Source organism: Cryptomeria japonica, chromosome 3, assembly GCF_030272615.1.
Source record: "Cryptomeria japonica chromosome 3, Sugi_1.0, whole genome shotgun sequence".
In the NCBI taxonomy this organism is placed as follows: domain Eukaryota; kingdom Viridiplantae; phylum Streptophyta; class Pinopsida; order Cupressales; family Cupressaceae; genus Cryptomeria; species Cryptomeria japonica.
The window spans coordinates 837,282,164-837,307,436 of NC_081407.1; the positions used below are offsets into that span (position 1 = coordinate 837,282,164).

General features: G+C 36.0%; 2 protein-coding genes across 2 annotated transcripts; both read right to left on the reverse strand.

The window, feature by feature from the left end:
• Positions 1–8,814: 8,814 nt before the first annotated feature.
• On the reverse strand, positions 8,815–9,354 carry LOC131874396 (uncharacterized). The gene has a single exon (XM_059217748.1). It carries the CDS (start codon positions 9,352–9,354, stop codon positions 8,815–8,817), a length of 540 nt encoding a protein of 179 aa, XP_059073731.1.
• Positions 9,355–21,119: 11,765 nt separating this feature from the next.
• On the reverse strand, positions 21,120–21,824 carry LOC131033619 (uncharacterized). Its single transcript, XM_057964866.2, has one exon. It carries the CDS (start codon positions 21,822–21,824, stop codon positions 21,120–21,122), a length of 705 nt encoding a protein of 234 aa, XP_057820849.2.
• Between the last annotated feature and the right edge of the window lie 3,449 nt (positions 21,825–25,273).

Consider the following 25,273-nt stretch of genomic DNA (forward strand, 5'->3'; position numbering starts at 1 on the left):
TCTTTTTCTTCCTGGATCCATATTCACAGCGTTACTATTTCGAAGCCTAATGTTCAGACAAAGGAAATGTTATTTAACTTAGAATCTATAATGAGAAGATGCAAAGCTTCTTCAGAAAAGGCATTGAAAAGAACGTGAGCATCTTTTATGGAGATTTTCAGGCCAAACAAATCGGCCTTCAATCACAGGTAAAGATTAAAGACATGCAAAATGTAGGTCAAAAAACTCAATTTAGGCCATATTTAGAATACATATTTTAATGCCAAAAGAAAAACGCCTTCAACAAGATTTAGATGATAGAGACTTGAGATTGAATTTGAAACTGTGAGTACACAGCTGTACATACAGATTGCCCTGCAAATAGAATTTAGAGATTCTAAATGAGAGAGGTTAGGGGGAAGGTGGCCGCGGAGGGCATTGAATCGGAGCCTGAGCTTACCAAGGGATATGAGATGCATTTGGGCAAACAAATGTTAAACAAAGTAACATACAATAAGTCAAAACCCACGCAGTATATGAATTTATGCTTAATAAACTAATCAGGTAGGGTGTATTTGTCAGTTCAGCTTAAATTTTTTATTTCAATCTAAACTGTTCTATTTCTTTCTGTTTTCACCAAATTCCCTAATGCTAGGGTTTCATTCAAGTAGCTAAAAGAACAACATATCCGACCTTGCGAAATCTATCCGAAATCCATATATGAAAAGATTGAAAATGTCATATATAAAAACTATGCATGTGGTACATGATCTCAAAACGTATCTTATTTTTGTAGCATCACAGCAATATAGACTATGTGCTTTTTCAGACTTTGTTTATGAAACCCTACACTACACAAAAGATAAACCAGTTTTGCAGGAATGCCAGCACCCTCACATATCGGCATGCAAATGAACTGATTCCAGTTTTTTGATCAAACAATGAATCCCAGCGAGCTCCACTATCCACTTCCTCTTCCTGCATATTAATATATATTGTTCAGAAAGATGCCGTAATCTTATTCATAGAAGATATAATTCGAAAGACAATGCACAGTATTTTATACTCATTTTTTTTTGCCGTTTCCTTCTCGCACTGGGATTTTGGAACCAGTAGAATACGCTCATGCCTCCCACAGCACCATGGGTCTGCAGCTCTGCAGAAGTGTGGTTTATTTGCTCAGATCTGCTAGTGTCGTGGAGAGCGCAAGCAGTAGAAGAGCTCCTTGAAAACTTGAGGTGTACTTTCACATAGTCTATTTGCATTTTGCAACCAGTTGCAGGAATTGGGGTTTATTTGCTCAAAAGATGGATTTCTCGTTCCACTCGCGAAAATGGACTCCAATCTTATCTTTTGAGCTTCATTTGTCTTCCATCTACAGCTTGCACTCTCCACAGACCTAGCAGATATGATAATCCTGGGATCTGATAAGCCTGAATCTGAAGAAAACAAAAGAATGGATTTATTTACAACATTGTACCGAATTTTAAAAACTACATGAGAACAACCCAATTCGTTTCATAAAATCACAAGTACCCAGTTGGTTTAACTGTTGCAGATCCGTGACCCATTATGTTTTGTTGGCCCTAAACTTGAAATAACCTAACTGAGGTTACTTTAAAAAACCCTAGAGGTCTCAACCAGCTTAGTATCTCAGGTAAATCCAAAACTATAGAATTATTTACAACATCGTATCGAATTGAAAAAACTAGATGTGAACTACCCAATTAATTCTATAAAATCGGAAGTATCCAGTTGGTTTACCTGCTTTAGATCCACGATCCATTATGTTCTTTCAGCTCAGAGAGAGGTTACCCTACACTCTAAAACCTAGAGAGCTCACCCAGCATCAGATCCGCCCCAGCTGAGCGGTCACTCAATTCTCACCCAATTCTGCCGGCCCAGAGAGAGGTCACCCTAAAACCCTAAACCCTAAATTCTGAAACCCTAAAACTTAAAGAGCTCACCCAGCTGAGTATGAAAGGTAAATCCAAAGCCGATGGTAGGAAGAGAAAGGAGATGGGAGGTATAAATAAGCAGAAAGAACGCGAGCGAGGGAGTCGGAGAGAAATGGTGAAGGCAAAGTCAATAAATTTTTATTATATGACAGAGAAGAGTTCTAAAATATAATAACAATACTAAATGAGTTACCACTTAGGTTGTGGGTTGAGACTTGGGTAGGTTACTTTAAAAAACCCTAGAGGGCTCACCGAGCTGAGTAACTCAGCTAAATCCACCTTCACTGGTACATATACAAGGGAGATGGGTGGAGTGTGAGAGAAACGGCCGAGTCAATCATATAAAAATTAATCGAGTTAAGAGGTAGGTTTCGGTTTGGGATTTTGGGTATCAAAAGAAAATCATATGGGTTGGAAAGTCACAAAATAATTAGAGAAAATGATTTTTAGTGTAAATTGATTTAGGTGAAAATTGAAAGATTAATATAAAAAAAATTAAGAGTTATTTTTTAAAAAAAAATTTATTGTGAAGTTTCTAGTTTTTATGTTACATTTTTTTAAAGGTATTATTTAGTTTAGGTATTAAAGATAATTTAAGTGAATAAAAGTAAGATAAATAGTTATGATATCTCCATACATATGAAGTGTAAACGCTATGTTAAACTAAAGACTATAGATGGACCTTTAGTGTAGTGGGACGTGATTAGAAGAATCACACAATAAATAATCAAGATAACACAATCTATACTCTACCACCATAATAAAAAAGAATGTGTATGTACAATAGGAAAACTAAAAGTTCTCAAATTTCATGGATGAAAGAACATGATGAAATAGAATAATCTAAAAGGTTGGTAGGAAGTTAGTTAAGGGAGTGAGGCAGTTAGATGCGGCTTAGGAGGCCTTTCTCGAGGTTTGAATTTTCATTTGGCCTTTCTCAAATTCTTTTTTTATGAGCACAAAGGGTTCTTTTGGGGGCCTTGTCATTTTATGGAAACCCCATAATCTTGTTTGAATAGCGAGGAACCAAGATAGAGGCTTCAAGATTGTGGATCTCTTAGATAAGCTAGCTAGTGAGAAATATATTGTCATGAATATTTATGCTCCTAGCAATGCAGTTTTGATAAGAGATCTTTGGGTTTACCTTCTCTCTCATTAGTTGTTTTTCCATGACTCTAATTGGATTGTTATGGGGGACTTCAATTCCCCCTATTCTCTTTGGATAAATTAGGTGGTGTTCTTGATTTTTTCAAATGGTACACAGGACGCTCATGAACTTTTGTCTAGAGGGAGCTTATGTAATCTAGATTTGGAAAAAATGAATTATACATGGTCCGATCTCTATTCAAATGATAACCTTCTCCAGGTGCAATAGGATAGGTGTGTGATTTCATCCACATGGAATATTCTTAGGTGCTATGATCTCACCTCCCAAATATGTTTTGGACCGAAACATTGTCCTATCTTGGTTCATTGGGATTTTGTTGGTCCAAGGCTTCAATTCCCCTTTCACTTTGAGATTATTTGGACCCATTTCCCTAACTTTAAGGACCTTATGGCCCAATGGTGGAATATTGGGATTCAAGGTATTGCCATGTTTAGAGTCTATCACAAGCCAAATCTCCTTGTAAATATCTTATATTCATGGAGTAAATCCTCCTTTGTTAATATCTTTTAGCAAAAGAAGGCCCCGAAGGATCAGATTAACTCTATTTAAGAAGAGATGGAGGTCTTAGGGGCCTGCTCGAAAAAAGAAAGCTGGGGAAAATCCTTCTAGCAAACCTTCATAATTTGGTTGTCAAAGAAGAGCTCTATTAGAAATAGAGATCAAGAGTACAATGGGTGAAGGAAGGTGATAGGAATACCAAATTTATCCACCACTCGACTAGTAGACACAAAAGAAGAAACATAATCCAAGAATTGATTGGAGTGGATGGTATATCCTACTCGAAGGACAAGGATATCAGTAGAGTGGTTGTCTCTCACTTTTGTTGTTTGCTCCACCCCTAGCCTCCTCAAGACCCTTTTGTTTTTGAAGCTTCTGATAGGTTGATCTAGGCTATTCTAATATTATTCACCCAACATATTTTACTTTATAGAGTGTAAGTTCTCTGTTAAGGAAGTCAAAGAGGTAGTCTTTTCCTTTGGACCCTTAAATCCTTAGGTGTGGATGGGTTTCCCCCTTTCTTCTTCCAAGGATTTTGGGACATTGTGGGTCTGAACATCATTCTAGCTATGAGATCATTTTCATTTTCAGCTTTAGTGTTGAAAGAGATAAATAAAACCTTTATTGTCTTACTTCCCAAAAAGTTGGGTGTCAATTGCATGTCTGATTTTAGACCAATGAGCCTCTACTATGTATAAATACTTTTGTGATCTCCTTATCAATCATATCAAGCCTTTCACATATTAATCGAAAGGGATTGGTTCCTTGCCATTAGATATTGAATGTTGTTCTTGTTGTTCATGAACCCCTTCATTCTATGGAAAATAATTGAAGAGAGGGTATGCCTTAAAATTGGATAACTCTAAAGCTTATGATATGGTCTCATGGCCCTTTCTCTCCTTGGTTCTCAAAAAAATTAGTTTTAGAGGAAAATTCATAAAATTAATTGAGTCTTGTATTAAAAATCCATCGTATTCAGTGCTAGTCAATGGTGCTCCCCAATGTCATTCTTCTTCCTCTAGTTGTCTGAGTTAGGGTGATTCTCTCTCCCCATATCTATTCATACTTATGGTTGATGTCCTAGGCTACAACATACCAGAGTGTTCATTAGGGAATCTTTAAAAGGCTTAAACCTTCTTTCAACCCTTTTGCTATCTCTCATCAGCAATTTATGGTTGATATCCTATTGCTTGGATCAACTTCAATGGAGGAGGCTAGAGGCTAGTACTCCATCTTGTTATATTATGCTAGTGCTTCAAAACAAAAATTAACTTGGATAAGAGTGCTCTTTACTTTATGAATGTCCCCCATGATATCCAAAATCGTAGTACCAAGATTCTTAGTTGTCAGATTACTAGTATCCCATCTTCTTACTTGGGCTTACCATCTACTATTAGAAAAGTGTAGGAGTCAGTCTGGACCAGACTCTTGGAAAGGATTCACAAGAAACTGGGTTTCTGGAAAGGTGCTCTATTAAGAAGTGCTGGAAAGTTGCAGCTTGTCAAAGATTCCCTCTATAGTACTTCGATTTATCACCTCTTCCTTTTCCATATCCCAGTAGAAAAATAGAATGTCCCTCCTTGATTCAGAGAAAGTCTGTTATAATAAGAGATTGGGTGGTCTCAACATTAGGGAGCCCCACTCAATCTTATTGTCATGGTTAAGGTTGCACGAAGATTTGTTTCAAAAAATGTGGACTGGTCAGTTGTCATGAAAAATAAGTACCTTGATGGAAGGGATAACTATGATTTTTTATATTTGAGGTCCTTCCTAGGGGTTCTCATGTGTGGAATAACCTTATAAAAACTAGAGATATTCTCTTTTAGGGTATTCAATGGCAAGCTGGTAAGTGTGTTAGGATTAGATTGTGGAAAGATCCTTGGGTGTCCCCTATCCTTTTGGAGTTTCATCTAGTTTTTTCAGCCATTAAAGGATCCTTAATGGAAAGGTATGGTATTTATGTTAAAGTGAATACTAGGTCCCTAGTTCTTCTTTGCCTAAGTGGAATTTGAACCCTTCTAACTATGATCTTAATTTGAATATGGTTGTTGTTGATCTTCTCAAGATCCTTAATAACTTTAGGTTTTTTAGGTTGGATGTTGAAGATAGGTTGATCTAGACTTCATCAAAATATGACAAGTACACAGTTTGTTTTGGGTTTGAGTTAGTTCCTCTATCTCGTTCCCCTCTCTTCAACTAGTCCATCATTTGGAGATCAAATACAATTTTGAAGGTTTACTTTTTCTGGTGGCTGGCTTGTCAATAGGTGTGTTTTATGTGAGAACAAAGAAGAAAGTATTAAAATCATATTATGTTTCACTAAATTACTCATGGAATGTTAAACAAATAATTTCTTGTACATTCCTTGTTGAGTGGGTTTGGAATGGGGATTTAAAGGGTTGTATTTTTGGCTAGTCTCCTCCTTCATTTCATCCACTTATTAGAGAACTATGGTGGAAGGTATTTTTTCATGCTGGGTGGAGACTTTAGAAGGAAATCAATAATAAAATCTTTAGGGAAAGGAAGGTCAGCTGAGACACTCTAGCTAATGCAATTATTATTAATGTGAAATAAAAAATTAAGTTATTTTGAAAGATGTATAAATTCTCTTTTGCCCTTGAGGCTGGATTGCTAGATTGGTAAAAAAAATGACCTTAATCAATTCTCTTTCTAGATTGATATCCCCACTTATTCGCTTTATAAATTCTATTAAATGCCAACCCCCCACCCGCCACCCCTCCCCTTCCCCCCACCAACTCTAGTTGGCTAAAATTGAATTTTGATAGTTTTTTTGAAGGAAATTTAGGCTAGGTGGGTGGGGGTGGGATCATACATTACCATAGGGGCAATCTAGTCCTAGACTATGTGACCAAATTGGGGATGAGACTTCAAGTGTTGTATAGGTGGAAACCTCTCATTATGGCTTTTCTATTGCAAAATATTGAGGGTACGATTCAATCATAATAGAAGGTGATTCAAAAACCACTATTTTAGTGCTTAGAATAAAGTCAAATCTGACTAGAAATGTGAACATCTTATTGCCAAGTGTTAAGGCCTTACTTGTCTAGCATTATCAGCACTTCAAGAGAAAATCTTCTTCCTCAAGAGTAGATCTGATTCAAGGAGTAGAAAACTACATCAAGGCACCTTCATATTATGTTTTGATAATGTAAGGTCATTATTATTAAGATTTATATTACCATTGTGTTAAGCATTGGTTTAATACCAAATTATTACCTTAGCTTAATGCCACGATATGTTTTAATATATTTAATAAGAATAAATCTTAAATAAAATTATATTTAATGACATCGATGGTTATATATAAGTTCATAATTTTTTTGTTTTTAATTAATTACTAGGTGGTTACTAGTTTTGATTAAAATATTAAATAATTAACCTAGTTCTAATATTAAATAATTATATAAAAAATAAAATTTAATCAATTATTATTTTTATATAATTATTTAATATATTAAATTTAATTTTTATATAATTATTTAATTTGAGTTGTTGCATGACCTACCTAAGAATCCAAAGAGCCTAAAGTCCTTTAGGAACTAGGACCCCGTAGGTGGTTTCATCCCGTGCCCGAGAGCAAGGTTAAGGGTTTTTTTCCTTCCAAAGTGTGCACGTGCTACATATTTAATAAAATTAAATACATACAAGCATAATAATAATTCACTAGGTTGTTTCCATTATGAACCTATTTTCTCATGTGTTTTGAGTTAAGATGCCTTTGGACTATATTATACAAGGCATCCCTCTCAATAATTCAAGAGAAATTCTTCAAAATTAAATACATACAAGGATAATAATAATTCACTAGGTTGTTCCCATTATGAACCTATTTTCTCATGTGTTTTGAGTTAAGATGCCTTTAGACTATATTATACAAGACATCCCTCTCAATAATTCAAGAAAAATTCTTCTTCCTCAAGAGCAGATCTGTTTCAAGGAGTATTTTGTTCATACTATGTTTTGATAATATCAGGTCATTATTATTAAGATTTATATTACCATTGTGTTAAGCATTGATTTAATACCAAATTATTACCTTACGTCAATGCCACTATATGTTTTAATATATTTAATAACAATAAATCTTTAATAATATTATATTTAATGACGTTGATGGTTATATATAGGTTCATAATTATTTTGTTTTTAATTGGTTACTAGGTGGTTACTAGTTTTGATTAAAATATTTTTCTCTTAGTTTTTCAAGGTAGTTAAGAAGATAATTATAACCAGCATTCCCTTGCAACTCAATATCGCTGCCCCTAGACCCGACAAGGGGCGCTATTCGTTGACCGCATCTTGGGGGTGCTGCCCACAAATCTCGATTGGATAATATGGAGGGAAATCGGTCCGATAGAAGTAGGGAAAATTCAACTTACAAGCACTCTTCTAGGTCTGTTTTTTAATTCTCATTTTAAGCACTTTTTCTTAATTTTGAGAATTCAACTTACAAAAGAGGTTTAAAAAATCACTGCTTGAATCCAATAAGTAATTTCGGTCCTTATCCTTGCTGCTTTGTGATTAAATCTATTGGATTCAAACCCTCTTTTGAACGTAAAGGTTCCTATGCAAAAATTAGTGGTTTTACTCTTTCTATGTTTGCAACCCTAATTTTTCACCTCTTTACATTTTTGGTGAACCCAACATGAAACACCTTTAATTCCGATTCATGTTCCCAAATATAAGTATTTATGCAGTTTAAAATTCAAAATTTCACTTAAAAGTTTAATTTGAAAAACCCTAATTTGTAAATTTAAAAAAGAGCTTCTGGGTTGTCTAATTTTAGATTATTTATTTCAGATCTGATTGTTAATGTTTATTAAAATTAAAATTTGCAATTTTAGATCCAATTTCAAGATAATTTTTAAAAATTAAGAGGTTATTTTCACAAAGCCCTAATTTTAAATTTTTTTTTTTTTTTTATTAATAAATGTTATCCAAGGGGGATAACTCCCATACATTACATTCCTCATTACATATGATAGTGTAAAATGGACCAACTAATGCCAGCCCTACCTTAAACATCTGCTTTACTACTCCTATATCCCTAAATAATTAACTATAATGGCTATATTCTCTCCAATTTCAACCACCTGAACCGTAGCTGCAGCAGAAAGCCAATTATACCATTCACAATCTCCTATCTGATTCCTTTCTTTCTCTTTTTTCTAAAAGTATCATAATCCTCTTTCACAATCTCGTTAATTTCTCCATTCCATCCATCCAATTTGTTACCTCTACCCCTTTTCCCACAATGATCCCTTCATTTGCCAGCTGATCCATAGCTCTGTTTGCTTCACGATATACATGAGTTATCTTGTACTGTTGTATTCGATTTAAATTTTGTTTTATGTCATCCAAATATTGATGTAACTTCCAATTTGGTGTTTTTTGTTTTATGACTGCATTAATAACTATCTGTGACTCACCTTCAATTTCCACCTTGCTATATCCTTGGTCAACACAAAATTTGATACCCCTAACCATAGCCAAAGTTTCTACCTCATTATTGGTAGCTACACCCATATTGCCTCCTATACTTCCCAAAATGATTCCATCTTCATTTCTTAATATGCTTCCATAGCCTGCCCATCCGGGATTACCTTTCGCTGCCCCATCAAAATTGAGCTTGTACCATCCCCTCTTTGGAGTTTCCCAAAACGCATTCACCCTTTTTACCTGCTTTGATATCACATTTATATTAGGTGGGATTAACAATTTCCATTCCATCTGTATTTTTTTTGTCCCAATCATTTATATATTCAATTTTTCTATTGTAAGCCTTTGCATTTGCCACCTCGCATATACTGATTTTTATTTTTTCAATAATTTTTTCTGCTGTATTTTCCTTTCCCTCAAAGATTCTTCTATTCCTTTCTTTCCAAATCTGCCAAATTACCATTGAGGGCCCAATAATCCACAACGAACCCCATAGAGACTTTTGATACAAAATAGGCCAACTTGTAATCCATTTTTAAAAATTGATCTCACTGGCGCTCACCCAGCCTAGACTATTACTTAACCAATTCCAGCACTGTTTGGCAAAGGGGCAATCTAACAATAAATGGTTGATTGATTCCTCTTCTTGCTTGCATAGCATGCATATGCTAGGTCCTTGTATCCCATACATCTTCAATCATTCACCTGTTAATATTCTTTCGTGAAGAGAAGTCCATAAAAATGTTCCTGCCCTCAGGGCTACTTGTTTATTCCAACATAACATAGATGGCCAATCACACTTCTTTCTGATGACTTCTTGTATTTGGTATCCCAGTTTAACCGAATATTCACCAGACTTAGCCACACACCAAATTATTTCATTATTTTTGTCCCTAATAACAATCCTTCTGCATTTTAAGATTTCTACTAATTTCCTTAAATCGTTATTATCAATACTATTCAGCTGTATAGCTTTCCATTCGTAAATTCCATTTCCATGGGAAACTTCTTTTACATAATCTGCCACAAATTCTCCATATATGTTTTTGGCCTCATTGATCCACTCCTTATCTCCAAAAATTTTACTGATGCTTTCATGCCCGTCCTAGGAATCCTCCCAAAACTTGGCTCTTTTCCCATCTCCAATCTTCCATGATATATGGTCAGTTATAATAAATCTACATTCCTTCATAAATTTCCAAATTATAGACCCTCCATTATTATCAATAGCAGTTAATACTCTAGCTGGATCATCATTATCTAAGTATTTCTTTTGTATAATTCTGCACCATAGTTTCTCAAGCGAGCGGTATATTTTCCAAATTAACTTTGCTCCAAGTGCCAGGTTCTACATTTCTAGATTTTTGAGTCCAGCCCCTCCATCCACTTTCAAACTACAAGTAGTCTCCCAACCAATCAATGGTATTTTCTTAACCTGCTTCGCTCCCTCCCAAAGAAATCTTTTGAAAAAGCTTTCAAGACTCTGTATTGCCTTGGAGGATAATTTAAAAATTGACATTGCATATATTGGCATGGCTGATAATACTGCTTTAATTAACATAATTCTACCTAGAAGAGCAAGCCATTTATGTTTCCAGGCCTCAGTCTTTTGTCTACACTTAGTGATCATCTCCTCCCATACTTCAGCTTTTGCTTTCCCCCCAATCAAAGGAACTCCTAAATCCTTTGCTGGAAGTGTGCCGATTGACCATCCAAGCAACTTTACGATTTTTGTCTGTGCAGCCTTCTTTGTATTGAAGAAAAAAATTTCAGCTTTTTTATTGTTAATTCGCTGTCCTGACACATTGGCATAATAATTCAGAACCTCCTTTATTACCCTTGCCTCCCATACAGATGCTTCCCCAAACAGTGTGGTATCATCTGCAAACTGTGAATGTGTAATTGATTGAATTTTTGAATGAACTCTAATCCCCTTCCATACTTCTTCCACCCAAAGTTTAGCTATATATCGACTTAATGCTTCCACCATGATAACGAAGAGAAAAGGAGATATTGGGTCTCCCTGTCTCAATCCATTCTGACTTTCGAAGAAACCAAATAAAGAACCATTAATTGCCACTGAGAAATGAGGAGTGCTTATACATACCTTTATGATTTCTATCCACTTTTGAGAAAACCCATCTTTTGCATTACCTCTATTAGAAATTCCCATCTAACTTTGTCATAGGCTTTAGAGATGTCAAGTTTAATCACCATCACTTTCCTTCTATCGTGAATGATTGTATGTAATGTTTCAGTTGTAAGAATGATGCTGTCGATAATTTCTCTCCCTCGAGTAAAACCATTCTGTTCTGTAGAAATCAAATTTGGTAATACTCTTTTCAATCTATTTGCTAGTGCCTTTGTGATAATCTTATATAGCATATTACATAAAGCTATTGGCCTGTATTCCTCAAATGAAGTGGGATTTGTTTTTTTAGGGATCAGTACCAAAACTATATTATTAATTTCTCTAACAAATTTCCCATTCTTCCTAACTTGCTCCAATACTTCCAATAAGTCTGTTTTAATGAATTCCCAGCAGTTCTGAAATAATCTTGCAGTCATACTGTCTGGCCCTGGAGCTTTATCAGGATGAAGCCCAAATATTGCCCTTCGAACCTCCTCCTCAGAGAATGGTTCCAACAACATCTGATTATCCCTATCAGAGATCAGCCACGACAAAGCTTCTAACATCTTTTCAGGACCTATATCCTCCCTCCTTTCCTTATCATTCAAAATATGTTTAAAGTAAGCTTCCATAGCCTATCCAATGCTGTTTCTATTTGTGTATGCCTTACCATCTTCATTCTTGATTTCATAAATTGTATTTTGGGCCTTTCTTGTTTTGACCGATGCATGGAAGAATTTTGTATTTTTATCACTTTCCTTGATCCATAACTCTCTAGCTTTGTCTTTCCAATAAATTTCTTCTCTGATTAAAATCTCTGCTAAATTAGCCTTCAACACCTTTTCTTGTTGGAAATCTTCTTGCTCCATTCCATGTTTTAAAATTTTAGGATTCAGTGCTTCCAATTGGGACTCAACTCTTTCCTTCTTAGAAAATATGTTTTTGAAAACCTCCCTATTCCATATTTTTAATTGATTTTTTATGAAAGCCATTTTTTTTGTAAATCGAAAGCTTGGCATACCTTTGATATCGTTGCATTGTTTCCACCATTTTCCCAAGTTATTTATCAATGTTCCATCATGCCACCACATGTTTTGAAATTTGAAATAACCGCTACCCCTCTGAATTTCGCTGCCAATTTCTATTTGTACAGGATAATGGTCTGAAATACTATAAGGCAATGTTTTGACTGTAGTTGCTATATTTGCTTCCTCCCAATAAGATCCTTTCAAAAACATATCTAATCTCTCTGCTATATTATCCTGTCCTTGCCTTCTGTTGTTGCATGTAAACGAACCATCAGTTGGCTTACAATCCACCACCTCAATTTTTTGTATAAAATTCCTAAAATCTAATATATCCTTGGTTACTTTCCTGATGCCTCACCACTTATCTACTAATTCCAAGATCACACTAAAATCTCCACCTATTATAATTTTCTTATTCCCATTCTTAGCTATACAATTTCCAATTTCCTCCCATAGCTTTTCTTTCTCCTACGAATTAGTAGGTCCATAAATATTCCAAAGTTCTAATTCCAGCTTGCTGAGTCTATGCTGAACTTGGCAAGATAACCATTGCTTCCCTTCAGAACTTTTTGTAATATTTACTGAGGAGGGATTCCATAGAATCCCCAGTCCACCCGCTCTTCCAAATGCTGGTGAAAAGATACCATTCCATTCTTTGCAAAACCTAATTCACTTATCGCTATCCTCACTACTACACTTGGTTTCTTGAATCAATACAATATCACTCGCAATCTTTGCCAAATGTCATTTTAACATTCAGCGTTTGTCAGAGGCCACTAGGCCCTTGACATTCCATGTGATGATCCTCAATGCTTCCCAAGGGAGCTATTAACTCCATTGGTACTCTTCCTATTCAAGAATTCTGATACACTAAGAAATCCTTTCTCAGCCGCCTCCTCCTCTCTTTTCATTTTGTTAGATTTTCGATCTTTACCTCTAATCCCTTTCTCTACTAGTATAACCATTGACTGGCCTATATTCCTAATGTCTGTTATCTCTAATTCATCCTTATCTTCGTCCTCCTCAAAAATTTCATCTTCCTCCTGTAAAGCGGAAAAATCGAACCCTAGTCGTTCTCCCCTCCCCAACTCCGAGGAGAGAGAAGGGAGGTCACTAGGGTTGATGGTTTTCACTTAGGAGGGACTTTACATTCAAAAGAGGGGTTGAAACCCACAAGATCCAATCCCACACAATGCAGGATTGGATTCTAAATGAGTTTCAAGGGTTAAGACATCAAGGATACCCTCTTTTGTAAAGAAATGTAGATAGAATGATTGAACTAGGAATGCATGTAAAGTAGGAAAGATTCGTTTATAAACAAAGATAGGGATATGGGATGAAGTTGCAGACCTGGAATTAGCAGTAAAATGTCGAGACAATTTTGTTCTGTAAATTTGAGCGAAAGTTGACAGGACGATGGCACCCGGCGTGCACACGGTCCTTCGAAAAATCCGCGAAACGAAGGGGGATCTGTTCGTCTCTGCACAAGGATTCCAGATCTTCAATTACAGCCACGTGCCTGCAACCTACACATAGAAAAGAGAGGATGATTGTGGGGTTAGGGATGAGGGGTTTGCCTTTAGGTCAAACCCCGGTTTTGGAATTAACCAAGAAATGAGAATGCTGTAAATGTAAATGTTTGTAATGTAAACAAGTACTGATACCTTGTTGTAAGAATGTTTGTATTCTTACATGCGAAGGTGTAATGTATGTTGTATGTTGTATGTTGTATGTTGTATGTGATCTCCTCTTCAAAGGTTGAATCCTTGTCTTGAATGCAACACTTAGCCTTGAATGGAGACTTAGAATGCTCAATTGCTTGAAGGAATGCTTGAATGCTTGAATGTTTGAATGTTTGAATATTGCTTCCGCGTCTTGCTCTTACTTATTTCCTTCCTCTTTCCTCCCTTTCTAGGAGAGGAAAAGTAGTTTATATACTTGTCAATTAGGGTTGATAGACTGATTTTCCCGACCTTAGGCTGACCTAGAAACAATATTTTCCAATTTGCAAACTTAAAGACCCGATGCCCAAAAGGAGACCGGGCCCAAAATAGGGCCAGGGACCAGGGCGCTGGGCGCCATGGTCCTGAGGGACCAAGGTGCTAGGTGCCATAGTCCTGAAGGACAAGGGCATTGGGCGCCATGGTCCCACCTCTCGAGACAGCAGGGTGCAAGGAGGGATCATGCCAAGGTGCAGAAAAATGCAGTTTTTGATGTCACAAGCAGGTTTCGGGGTCTCCATTCAGGTTTAACATTGCATCGCCATCGTGAAGACCCAAATGCAGTCGAAATTGCAAGTGTCACAATTTTAGGACGCTACATTTAGCCCCCACTTTAGCGGGAGTATAAGCGTACGCCAATAGTTTCGATAAAGTACAAGGAAACAACATTGAAAAACTTTCACCACGTGAAGGAGGCAAGATACACCAAGCCCCTAGTGGACTAAGGATCTTACGACTTCGATTGACAAAGTAAAAGGGAAGATCACGAGGGAGAACCATGACTGTTAGTAGTAAGGTTCCCTCACTATGAGTCATGCAAGAAAGATATCAAAAATTTTCAAGGCAAAGTTAAATTTGTGAAGAAATTTTCAAGTATCTTGAAGAGATATGAACAGGATGTATGCCCCCCTACGTTAAAGCGATCACACAGGCCTCATTGGGGGTGATTGCTTTAAGGTAGTGATACATATAAGGAATGAGAAAGGAAAGGAGCACGTTATCACAAGGATTTAGCCCCCAAGTGTGAGATAAGCCCAAGGATAATAGACACAAAACACAAAGCACAAGGTGACTTCGCTTTCCTCGGGGTCAGTATGCTATATGATAATTCATGTATATCATATGTATGTATGCATAATTGTTCTTCATTCCCCAATCAAGGAAGGTCACCTAGAAGAAGGGAACACATGTGTCTTTTGAGTCAACATGAGAGAGACCAAAAGAGATCTCAATGCTTTGCATCATCCTCAAGTAGACAACACTAAGGACAACAAATAGAAGAATGAGAATAATACATAGAAGAAGTAACAAAAGAGATCAAGAGAGGAGGAGAGAGTCTGTTATGCTAATGAAACTAGTCCAGCACGTCATCTACCCCCTGATCTTGCTGATCAATATTTCGGGAAGATAGGAAACACGCTAGAGGAGGAACATCCAACACAGCAGATGGAGCTATCACAAGATCCAAACAAGGGCTCTGTTCATGTTCCAAGCCACGTTGTTCTTGTCTAGGAGCTAGGATAAGTGCTTTAGAAAATTCGTTAGATAAATGGTTATCAACATCAACATATTCATATTCACTATCAGAATGAACAGGAGTAACATTTTCATCATGCATAACATTTTCATCATCAAGATTTATAAAAATAGGATCTTTAACTCGCACAGGATCAAGACCATCATACATCTTATGTTTAGGAGATTTTGGCTCAATTTTCGGCTGAGGAGAAAATGGAATAATACTGGCTGAAGGTGTTTTTGGGGATTGCAAAGTTTGAGAACCAGCTGCCTAAGCTCTAAGATGACGCTTTCGTTGGTGTTCACATGCAGAACGATTTCATCTAGTCTTAGTAGGAAGCTGAGGAGATTGAGGAGGAGGAATGTTCCATCCTTATCACTTGGGTGTTTAGGTTGTGGTCTCTTAGGTTGAATAATAGGAGAAGAGGAAGGTCTCATCTCTCCATAAGAGGAAGGAGGAGGAGTTGCTCCATACAAAGGAGGAATATTTGGTTTAGGAAGGAGACCAAGCCCATCATGACGAGGAGGTATAGGTCTACTTTTAGGAAGTTTATTAGATATAGGCATAGTCACATTCATAGGGATGGGTTGGAAATCTTCTTGAGGAAAGACATTGGTTTTATCTTTCAAAGGAAGAACTTCCTTCTCAAGAACGATAGGAATGTCAAGTTTGGGTGTTCTAGGTTCACTTAGAGATAGGATCATATCTTTTTTCCACTTTTGATAAGATTTGAAAAGATGATCACTTCGCGGTGGAAGAGATTGGAATTGTTTAGGCCAAAAGTAATCAATAGGAATGCTAGAAGTTCTTTCAGCTGGTTTAAAGAGGCTATGATTGACAGTAACAACTTCACCATTATGGGGAAATTTCAAACACTTGTGAATAGGAGAAGCAATAGCTTTCATGGAAGATAGCCAAGGATAACCTAGCTTCACATGAAATTGTTCGGAAGATGGAAGAATAGAAAAGCTCACATCAAGGGATTTGTTATGGACCTCAATAGGTAATGTAATAGAACCAATTGTAGGAGAAGAAAATGCATCAAATAATTTCACAACCACATTTGTTTCATCATAGATCACTTGATTCAATTGCAAAGTAAAAAGAAATTCTTCAGTAATGACATTAACCATGCAAGAAGGATCAATAAGCACTCCACGGCAAGGTGTATTCTTGACTTTTGCAACTATATATAAAGGACCATCAGGTGCCCTAATAGTTTCACTGGAATCAAATGTGATGGAAGGTTCTTTAGGGATTTTCTGCTGCTCCACAAAGTTAATCACATTTGGAGTCATAGACACGAGATCATTAGGTGAGACAGAGGAATCAGTAGTATCAATCGCATTAGAGGTATGAGAAGGTAATGGATCAGTAAAAATCTGAAGATTTTGGTTAGGAGGAGCTACAGATGTGTTGCCTTTATCATTCACACCAGAAACAGAGATAGTATTATTATCAATCAAATCTTGAATTTTACCCTTTAAAGCAAAACATTTTTCAGTATCATGCCCAGGTTGACGATGAAATTGACAAAAAGATTTGTTCTCAAAATAGGGTGAATAAATCTTTGCAGGATCTATTTGCCTTATAGGAGGAAAAGTAAGCACATTTTGTTCCAATAACTTATTCATAATACTATGCAATGATTCATTCAAAGGAGTAAACTTTCTTTCTTTCTTGAAAAACTTAGAAATAGGAGGCACACCTGATGCTGCATTCACATTGTTGTTGATGATGTTTTCATTGAATTTAATTGACTCTCTATTCGATTTAAATTTCCCAAATGGTTGTTGACTACTATCACCCTTATCACTCGGAGCCATAGGATTTGCTTGTTCCATTTGACTCACAGTCAGTTGATAATTGTGAAGAGTTGCGCACAACTGTTGGAACAAAGTAAACTCAGAAAACAGAAGTTTTTCTCTAATATCTTTTTGTAAATTAGAAATAAAGATTCTTTGAATGTCATTGTCAGGTACTGGAAAAGAAATTTGAGCATACAAATGCTTATATCTACTAATGAAATCAGTCACTTTTTCTTTAACACCTTGTTTACAATGCATTAAATCATTCAAAGTAACTTTAGGACTTATATTGTTTTGAAATTGTTGAATAAAAGCATTTGCAAGTTGTTCGAAAGAAGTAATAGAATAAGAAGGCAACGAGCAATACCATTGTAGGGCTTTATCTCTTAATGTTCTAGTAAACAGTTTTGCAAGCAACCTTTGGTCATAAGCAAAATCAGTACATATTGTTTGAAAGGTCTTAACATGTGTTAGAGGATCACCCTTACCATTATAAAGCTCCAAATGCGGAATTTCAATATGCTTAGGGGGAATAGCTCGGACAATGTCAAGAGAAAGTGGACTCGCGACATCAAATGTGGGCACACTAAACTTAGATTGATTCATAGAGGCAATTTGTTGCTGTAAAGAAGAGACAGTTTGTGGAAGATTGTTAATGGTCGGTTCAGTCGAAGAGTTCATATTAGACGTGTTAGATTGTGATGGAGGTATTATGTTATTGAAAGAAGGTAGAGAGTAAGGTGGTGGGGCACTATGATAGTTAGTCATAGGAGATGATTGGAAAGGAGGAACACTACAAGGAGGAATGGAATGGTTAAATGAATTGCTCCCTTGCGTCATGTTTATTTGTGGAGATATAATAGGAACGCTCATTGAAGGAATGAATGAAGAAGTTGGGTTGAATGAAGGAAGAGGGTTGATTGAAGAAGAAGGATTGCCGCCATGACTGGTGATCATAGGTGGAATGTCTTGTATTGAAGTAGTTATTATGTTTGATGTAAAAGTAGGTATACCAGCAATAGGAGTTGTCAAAGGAATAGAATGATTGACTTGAGTAGGAGGTTGTGTATAACCTAAAGTTTCAGCACAACTCTTCATCGGAATCACATTAGAATCCACAATGTGTGCAATACCATGCAAAATATCAATTCCATTCTTATCACATTGAACCATACGTTTTAGACCCTCAATTAATGAAAGAGCTTCACTATCAGGGTATTCTTGAGACATCCATTGTCAAAAATCATCAAATTGGTTATCCAATTTCGAAAGTTGTACTACAAAAACCTCATGGAGAGCTTCTTCATCATTAAGAGGATTAGAGGAATTACCCATGTCCTCGTTAAAAAGGCCATTCAAATTAGGTTCCATCTCCTCAATAATTAAACATTGGAAGGACTTAATTCTAAGGCTTTGTCTAACGGGAATAGTGTAAGTAGCACTTATTGTTGTAAAACTCATGCACTAAAGAGAGAGAGAAGATTTTTAATTTTAGAGGTAGAAAATTTCAATAAAATCAGCCAATCTCCTAGATTTAAGCTGTTAAATACAATTAGACAATCTCCCAAAATTTCGAAAAAAATGTCCTAGACCGTGGCGAACAGAGTGCACACGGTCCTCGCAACTTTTTTCAAAATTTTTAGGGATGAAAGTTATGATGATTTTAAAGCTAATCTGAAAAAATTGAGTGATTTTACGATCTGTAGATAGACCAAATTAAAGTTGCAATCTCAAAATTGAACCCTACCAAGATTGTTGAATAATGCAAAATTTGAATTTTGAAAAAGAGGGGGAAACTGAAATTTTGAATTTTATGATTTTAGAGGGAATACTAAAAGCAATGCAAGTTTTGAAATTTTAAAAATTGACTCAATTTCACGCAAAATTCAATTTTGAAAGTGGAAATCAAGGTTGTTGCATTTAAACACTTAATTTCAAAAGTCACAAACTGCAAAAATTTGAATAAAGCACTGAAATTTCGAATGAATGCCAACACACTTTTCAGATTTAGGACTGTAAGAAACACAATTTTGATATGAATTTTAATCTCAACAATTTTTGAATGATTATAAGCCTCAATCCAAGCAATCGCTAGACCAACTTTGACTGTAATTTTGAAAGTGTTAAAATTGATAAAATCAGCCAAAATTCTGGATTTTAGCAGAAAAATACAGTAAGATCTAGCTCCCAAAATTTCAGAAAAAATGTCGGGGACGATGGCGCTTGGGGTGCACACGGTCCTCGCAACTCTTTTCCAAATTTTTAGGGATGAGAGATATTGTGATTTTGTTGTGGAATCCAAAGTTACAGCCGATTTGGAGGTGTTTTGATCAGTGAAATTATCAGTCAAAGGTTGAATCAAGAAGGTTTTAAAAATTAGGGTTTTGACACTTAACCACTTAATTTTCAGAATTAAAGCACAAATATGAATTGATAATTTGTAATAGAAGGGTAGATCTGAAACAAGCATTAACAATTAAACATTCCACAAGTTTAATTACTAAAAAGAAAATTTTAGGGTTTTTTATGCAATTAGCCTCTAAAATTTGCAAAAGATCAAACATGGAAATGTAATTAAGGGAGAAAATTTTTTAGATCTGACCCTGAATAATCAGAATCAGGATGTTCACATCAGGTTCACCAAAATGTAAAGCAGAAAAATCTAACCCTAGTCGTTCTCCCCTCCCCAACTCCGAGGAGAGAGAAGGGAGGTCACTAGGGTTGATGGTTTTCACTTAGGAGGGACTTTACATTCAAAAGAGGGGTTGAAACCCACAAGATCCAATCCCACACAATGTAGGATTGGATTCTAAATGAGTTTCAAGGGTTAAGACATCAAGGATACCCTCTTTTGTAAAGAAATGTAGATAGAATGATTGAACTAGGAATGCATGTAAAGTAGGAAAGATTTGTTTATAAACAGAGATAGGGATATGGGATGAAGCTGTAGACCTGGAATTAGCAGTAAAATGTCGAGACGGTGTCGTTCTATAAATTTGAGCGAAAGTTGATAGGATGATGGCGCCCGGCATGCACACGGTCCTCCGAAAAATCCGCGAAACGAAGGGGGATCTGTTCGTCTCTGCACAAGGATTCCAGATCTTCAATTACAGCCATGTACCTGCAACCTACACACAGAAAAGAGAGGACGATTGGGGGGTTAGGGATGAGGGGTTTGCCTTTAGGTCAAACCCCGATTTTGGAATTAACCAAGAAATGAGAATGCTGTAAATGTAAATGTTTATAATGTAAACAAGTACTGATACCTTGTTGTAAGAATGTTTGTATTCTTACATGCGAAGGTGTAATGTATGTTGTATGTTGTATGTTGTATGTGATCTCCTCTTCAATGGTTGAATACTTTTCTTGAATGCAACACTTAGCCTTGAATGGAGACTTAGAATGCTTAATTGCTTGAAGGAATGCTTGAATGCTTGAATATTTGAATGTTTGAATATTGCTTCCGCGTCTTGCTCTTACTTATTTCCTTCCTCTTTCCTCCCTTTCTAGGAGAGGAAAAGTAGTTTATATACTTGTCAATTAGGGCTGATAGATTGATTTTCCCAACCTTAGGCCGACCTAGAAATAATATTTTCCAATTTGCAAACTTAAAGACTCGATGCCCAAAAGGAGACGGGACCCAAAATAGGGCCAGGGACCAGGGCGCTAGGCGCCATGGTCCCACCTCCCGAGACAGCAGGGTGCAAGGAGGGATCATGCCAAGGTGCAGAAAAATGCAGTTTTTGATGTCACAAGCAAGTTTCGGGGTCTCCATTCAGGTTTAACGTTGCATCGCCATCGTGAAGACCTAAATGCAGTCGAAATTGCAAGTATCGCAATTTTAGGACGCTACACCTCCAACCCGATATCACTTTGACAATTTGACTCTAAATTACATGCCTTCTCTTCAAGATCCTTTTTTTTATTTCCCTCCGCCTCCTGGCTCACCCCACTCTGTTTCTTATCAAGATTTTCATTAACTTGTTCTCTAACTATTATTTGAAGTAGCTCTTCTGACTTTTTATTTCCCGCTGCTTGTTTTACCCTCCAAACCTTTTTCTCATTTTTGTTATTTCTGCACTTATCTGAATCATGGTTTCTTCTTTCGCATATAGAGCAAAAATATTTCTCCTCCTCTATTTCGATCGCTTGTAACCATTCCATATCATGACTTCTCAATTTTATCAATTGTGGAATTCTCCTGACTGCCGCTAATTTCATCCTTGCATATAAATACACATTTCTAGTCGCAATTTTTGCGTCTATCTCCATTAGGGTTCCCATTGATCTGCCTATCTTTTCTAAGGCTTCTTCCGACCAATATTCCATTGGCAGATTATTCAATCGAATCCATCTTGGCTTCTCATAGGGCTCCATTTTTAATGGATTGAAGTTCCTATACCATTTTTGGATATACAGCGGCTTATTATCATGGTCCATAATCCCCCTTCCAGTATCTTTTGCCGTTCTTCTTCCGAAGCAAAAACCACAATGAAGAATCCTTTCGGCATGAATTTTGTTATCTGCAGCGTCTTCCAAGTTTCCTCGATCCATCTTTCTATTGATTTCCTATCCCTTCTTGGGCTATTAAATCTACAGATGATTGCTAAATCCTTTAAAAAATTAATGTCTTCCTCTATTTCTTCACTTACATCGATGGTTTGAATTTCTCTTTTGTCATCGCCGAATATTGCCTCTGACCTCCCCTTCACTTCATGATCTCCGTTTTGCAAAACCCTCTTCTTTTTTTCGCTCTCCATTTTTCATATATATATTAATTTTAAAAATTTAATTTAGTAGTGTATTGCATTTTTCTTTCCAAAATCACAAATCATTTTGCATAATTAGTTCAACAATCATTTTTACAAAATTTTACATTGTTTAATTATTTAAAAGTTCAATTTCCAAATTTCAAATTTCTCTCCTTTGTGCATGAGTTTTAATACTATTAGTCCAACCTATAATATCCTAGTGAAAAGAAGTTGTAGGAGTAAGGCATCCCAAGGTTTAATTACTGAGGAGATGGAGCCTAATTTGGATAACTTGTTCCACAAGGATGTTGGTGGTTCTTCCAATCCTACAAATGACCCTATTTATCCTAATTCTTTCTCTGATACTCATGATGTGGATAATTCACTAACTAGGGTTTTTGTTGACCAATTAGAAAAGATTGATAATCAATTTGGAAATCTTCAACCGTGGATGATTCAACACTAGCCAAAAAGTGAGGCTCTACCATTAATTGAAAGATTGAAATAAATGGTTCAAAGTGATAAACTTGGTGTTGATTTGTTGTGTGGTATTGGTCATATTGTTAATACTAATATTATGTCTATGAAGAATTGTTTTGAAGTCATTGGTTATACACAACCTCCTAGTCAAGTTAATCATTCCATTCCTATGACTACTCTTATGGCTAGTGTTCCTACCTTTACATATAACATCATTGAAACCTCTACACAAAATGTTATACCTACACATTTTAGTCAAGGGTGAATTTCTATAATCATAATTCCTTCATCCCTCCTCCTATGAGTCTTTCATTTGTTGCACAATCATCTCCCATACCTACCTATCACAGTGTCCCACCTCCTTATTCTAAACCTCCTTTTGGCAATATTATATTATAAGGATATTGAGAAGGTTGTTGATGATTATGGACATAAATAATTGAAGATGTTTTACTATCTTGATATTATTATTTTATCATTGATGTCAAGAAATTGATTTTTTAATTCAGTATGATGTTGCCATATCTTGAGAAATATGATATGAAGATTATAAAGGAGTCGGTAAAGACACATGAAAGAATATGATGAATAAGGGGATAAGTTATTCAATGGGCAAGTCTACTGAGTCAGACAATGATGAGATCTTGATGTTTTATATTGTTTTAACATCATACATATGTTGTAAAAAGTAAAGGTTAATACTATACTATGTTATGAAGGAAAGAACCTAGTCGGTAAACCCTAAGGTTATCGCAGTCGGTTAATAAAGACAGAATGTCTACCGAGTGAAGTTTAGTATTCACCGAGTTGTAACCGAGCTATAACAGAATGCATTAAATGTTTACATGTGATATTTAATGAAAGAAGCTGATGAGCTAGAGCGGATCAATGATTGGCAAGCCATGGAAGAAGTTTGTTAAACAAATCTAAGGCAATGGAAAGTTGGCAAGAAGATCTACAGCTTAGAGTGAACCGCATTACCCTAACACAAGTTCCAAGGTGAATGTGCAAGTTCCAAGGTGGGGTAAAATGTTTTTAGATCGAAAGATACAATGAACTTGGACAAGATTGAAGATCTGATGGCTATGATTGATCATGGGAAATGTGATCAAGGAGATTAAGCAGTTAGAAGATTGTTTATAAATAGGAAATTGTTGATAGACAATGTATGTGGGCAAGTGTATGCATAGGGATGCTACATAGTGATTACCGAGCACAGAAGCTTAAAGACCTATTAGAATAACAGAGTATTGATGCCCAGGAGATGGACAAGATTAGTTCTATGTCTAGATTGTATTGAACAAATAGGAATCTGCTTTAGCATTTTAGATGTGAAGTTGCAGATAGATTGTATTACTGTTATTTTGTGAAAGTGATAGGAAATCTCTTAACCGAGTGAGCTTAACAGTCTGATATGTAAATCCTCTAACAAGGTGACATTTTGATTGAGTGTTTGAAATCCTTTGAAAAGGTCACTTCTTACAAAGTGAAGATCCTAACAGATCTGAGGGAAATCCCTTAACCGGGTCACATCTAGCAATGTGTTTGTAATCTTTAACAAGATTTGCTTTTAACCGAGCATACTCTAGAAGAGTATATTTCTTAGTGGGTCCGAAATCCCACAGTGGTTTTTCCTTATTTGGGTTTCCATGTTAAATTTGGTGTTATGAGGTTTATATTGTTCATATGCTTTTGAGTTTGCATGTTTGACAGTTTTTGGTTATATGACTGATGTATATGTTATCGAGGTTGAATCTAATGTTTTTATGGATGATTGAGTTTGTATGATTCACCCCCCCCCTCTCATCTTGTTGGCTATTGGATCTGTACTTATACTAAGTATCAGAACTATCAATTGGTATCAGAGCTTTGGACTCCGAAAGGAAAGTTTAAAGGCACTTGAGTTAAAGATCCAAAGATGTATAAGAGGTATGCACCTAAGCTGAATAAGTCAAGTTTCTCTACATCGCAGAAAAGGATGAAGCTACATCTATCAAGAGTTGGAGAATATGCTATATACTATCTAGAGAATGATTTTGTTGCACTGAGCACCTATCCATTGACTATGGAAGAGATAAAGGCGAAGCAAGAACATATTCAAGAAATGATTGAAATAACATCTACATTGACCGATTCTGAGTTTAATGATCTAGAAGGCTGCAATGATGCAAAGGCAATGTGGACTAAGCTCATATCTGTATATGGAGGAGATGAACATGTTCAAAGAGAAAAAGTTGATAGTTTAAGAGGACAACTTGAATCTATGAGGATGAATGAAGGTGAGAACATAACCCAGTATAGTACAAGACTAAAGGAGATTGTAAATCAAATCAAAGGAGCAGGAGGAAATATTAAAGAAAAGGATGTGACAAGTAAGTTGTTAAGAACCCTTCTACCTGTCTATGCAATCCAAGTCTTTGCAATCAATGAATTGAGGTCTATACTTAATATGCCAGCTTCCTTGGATGCTACTATTGGTAAACTACATGCATTTGAGTTAAGTAATTTTGATAATAGTGGGTCATCGGTAAATAAAGTTGAATCTACATTTAGTTCTTTTCATCTGAATGAATCGAATGATTACAATGAAAGAAAGTATAAGTACTCTGAAGGAGATCACAGTGGAGCAAGTGAAATGTTTCAGAAGAACATGGAGGAGGTACACAAACTGTATGAAGAAATCAGAAAGCAAGAAGAGTTTGAAGCATTATTGGCAAAAAAGTTACTGAGAGGCAAAGGTAAGTATAAAGGAAAACTACCTTTGAAATGTTT

Coding starts and splice junctions, on each gene's coding strand:
- LOC131874396 (XM_059217748.1), bottom strand. CDS start 9,354: ATGGAATGGAAATTGTTAATCCCACCTAATATAAATGTGATATCAAAG.
- LOC131033619 (XM_057964866.2), bottom strand. CDS start 21,824: ATGGATCGAGGAAACTTGGAAGACGCTGCAGATAACAAAATTCATGCC.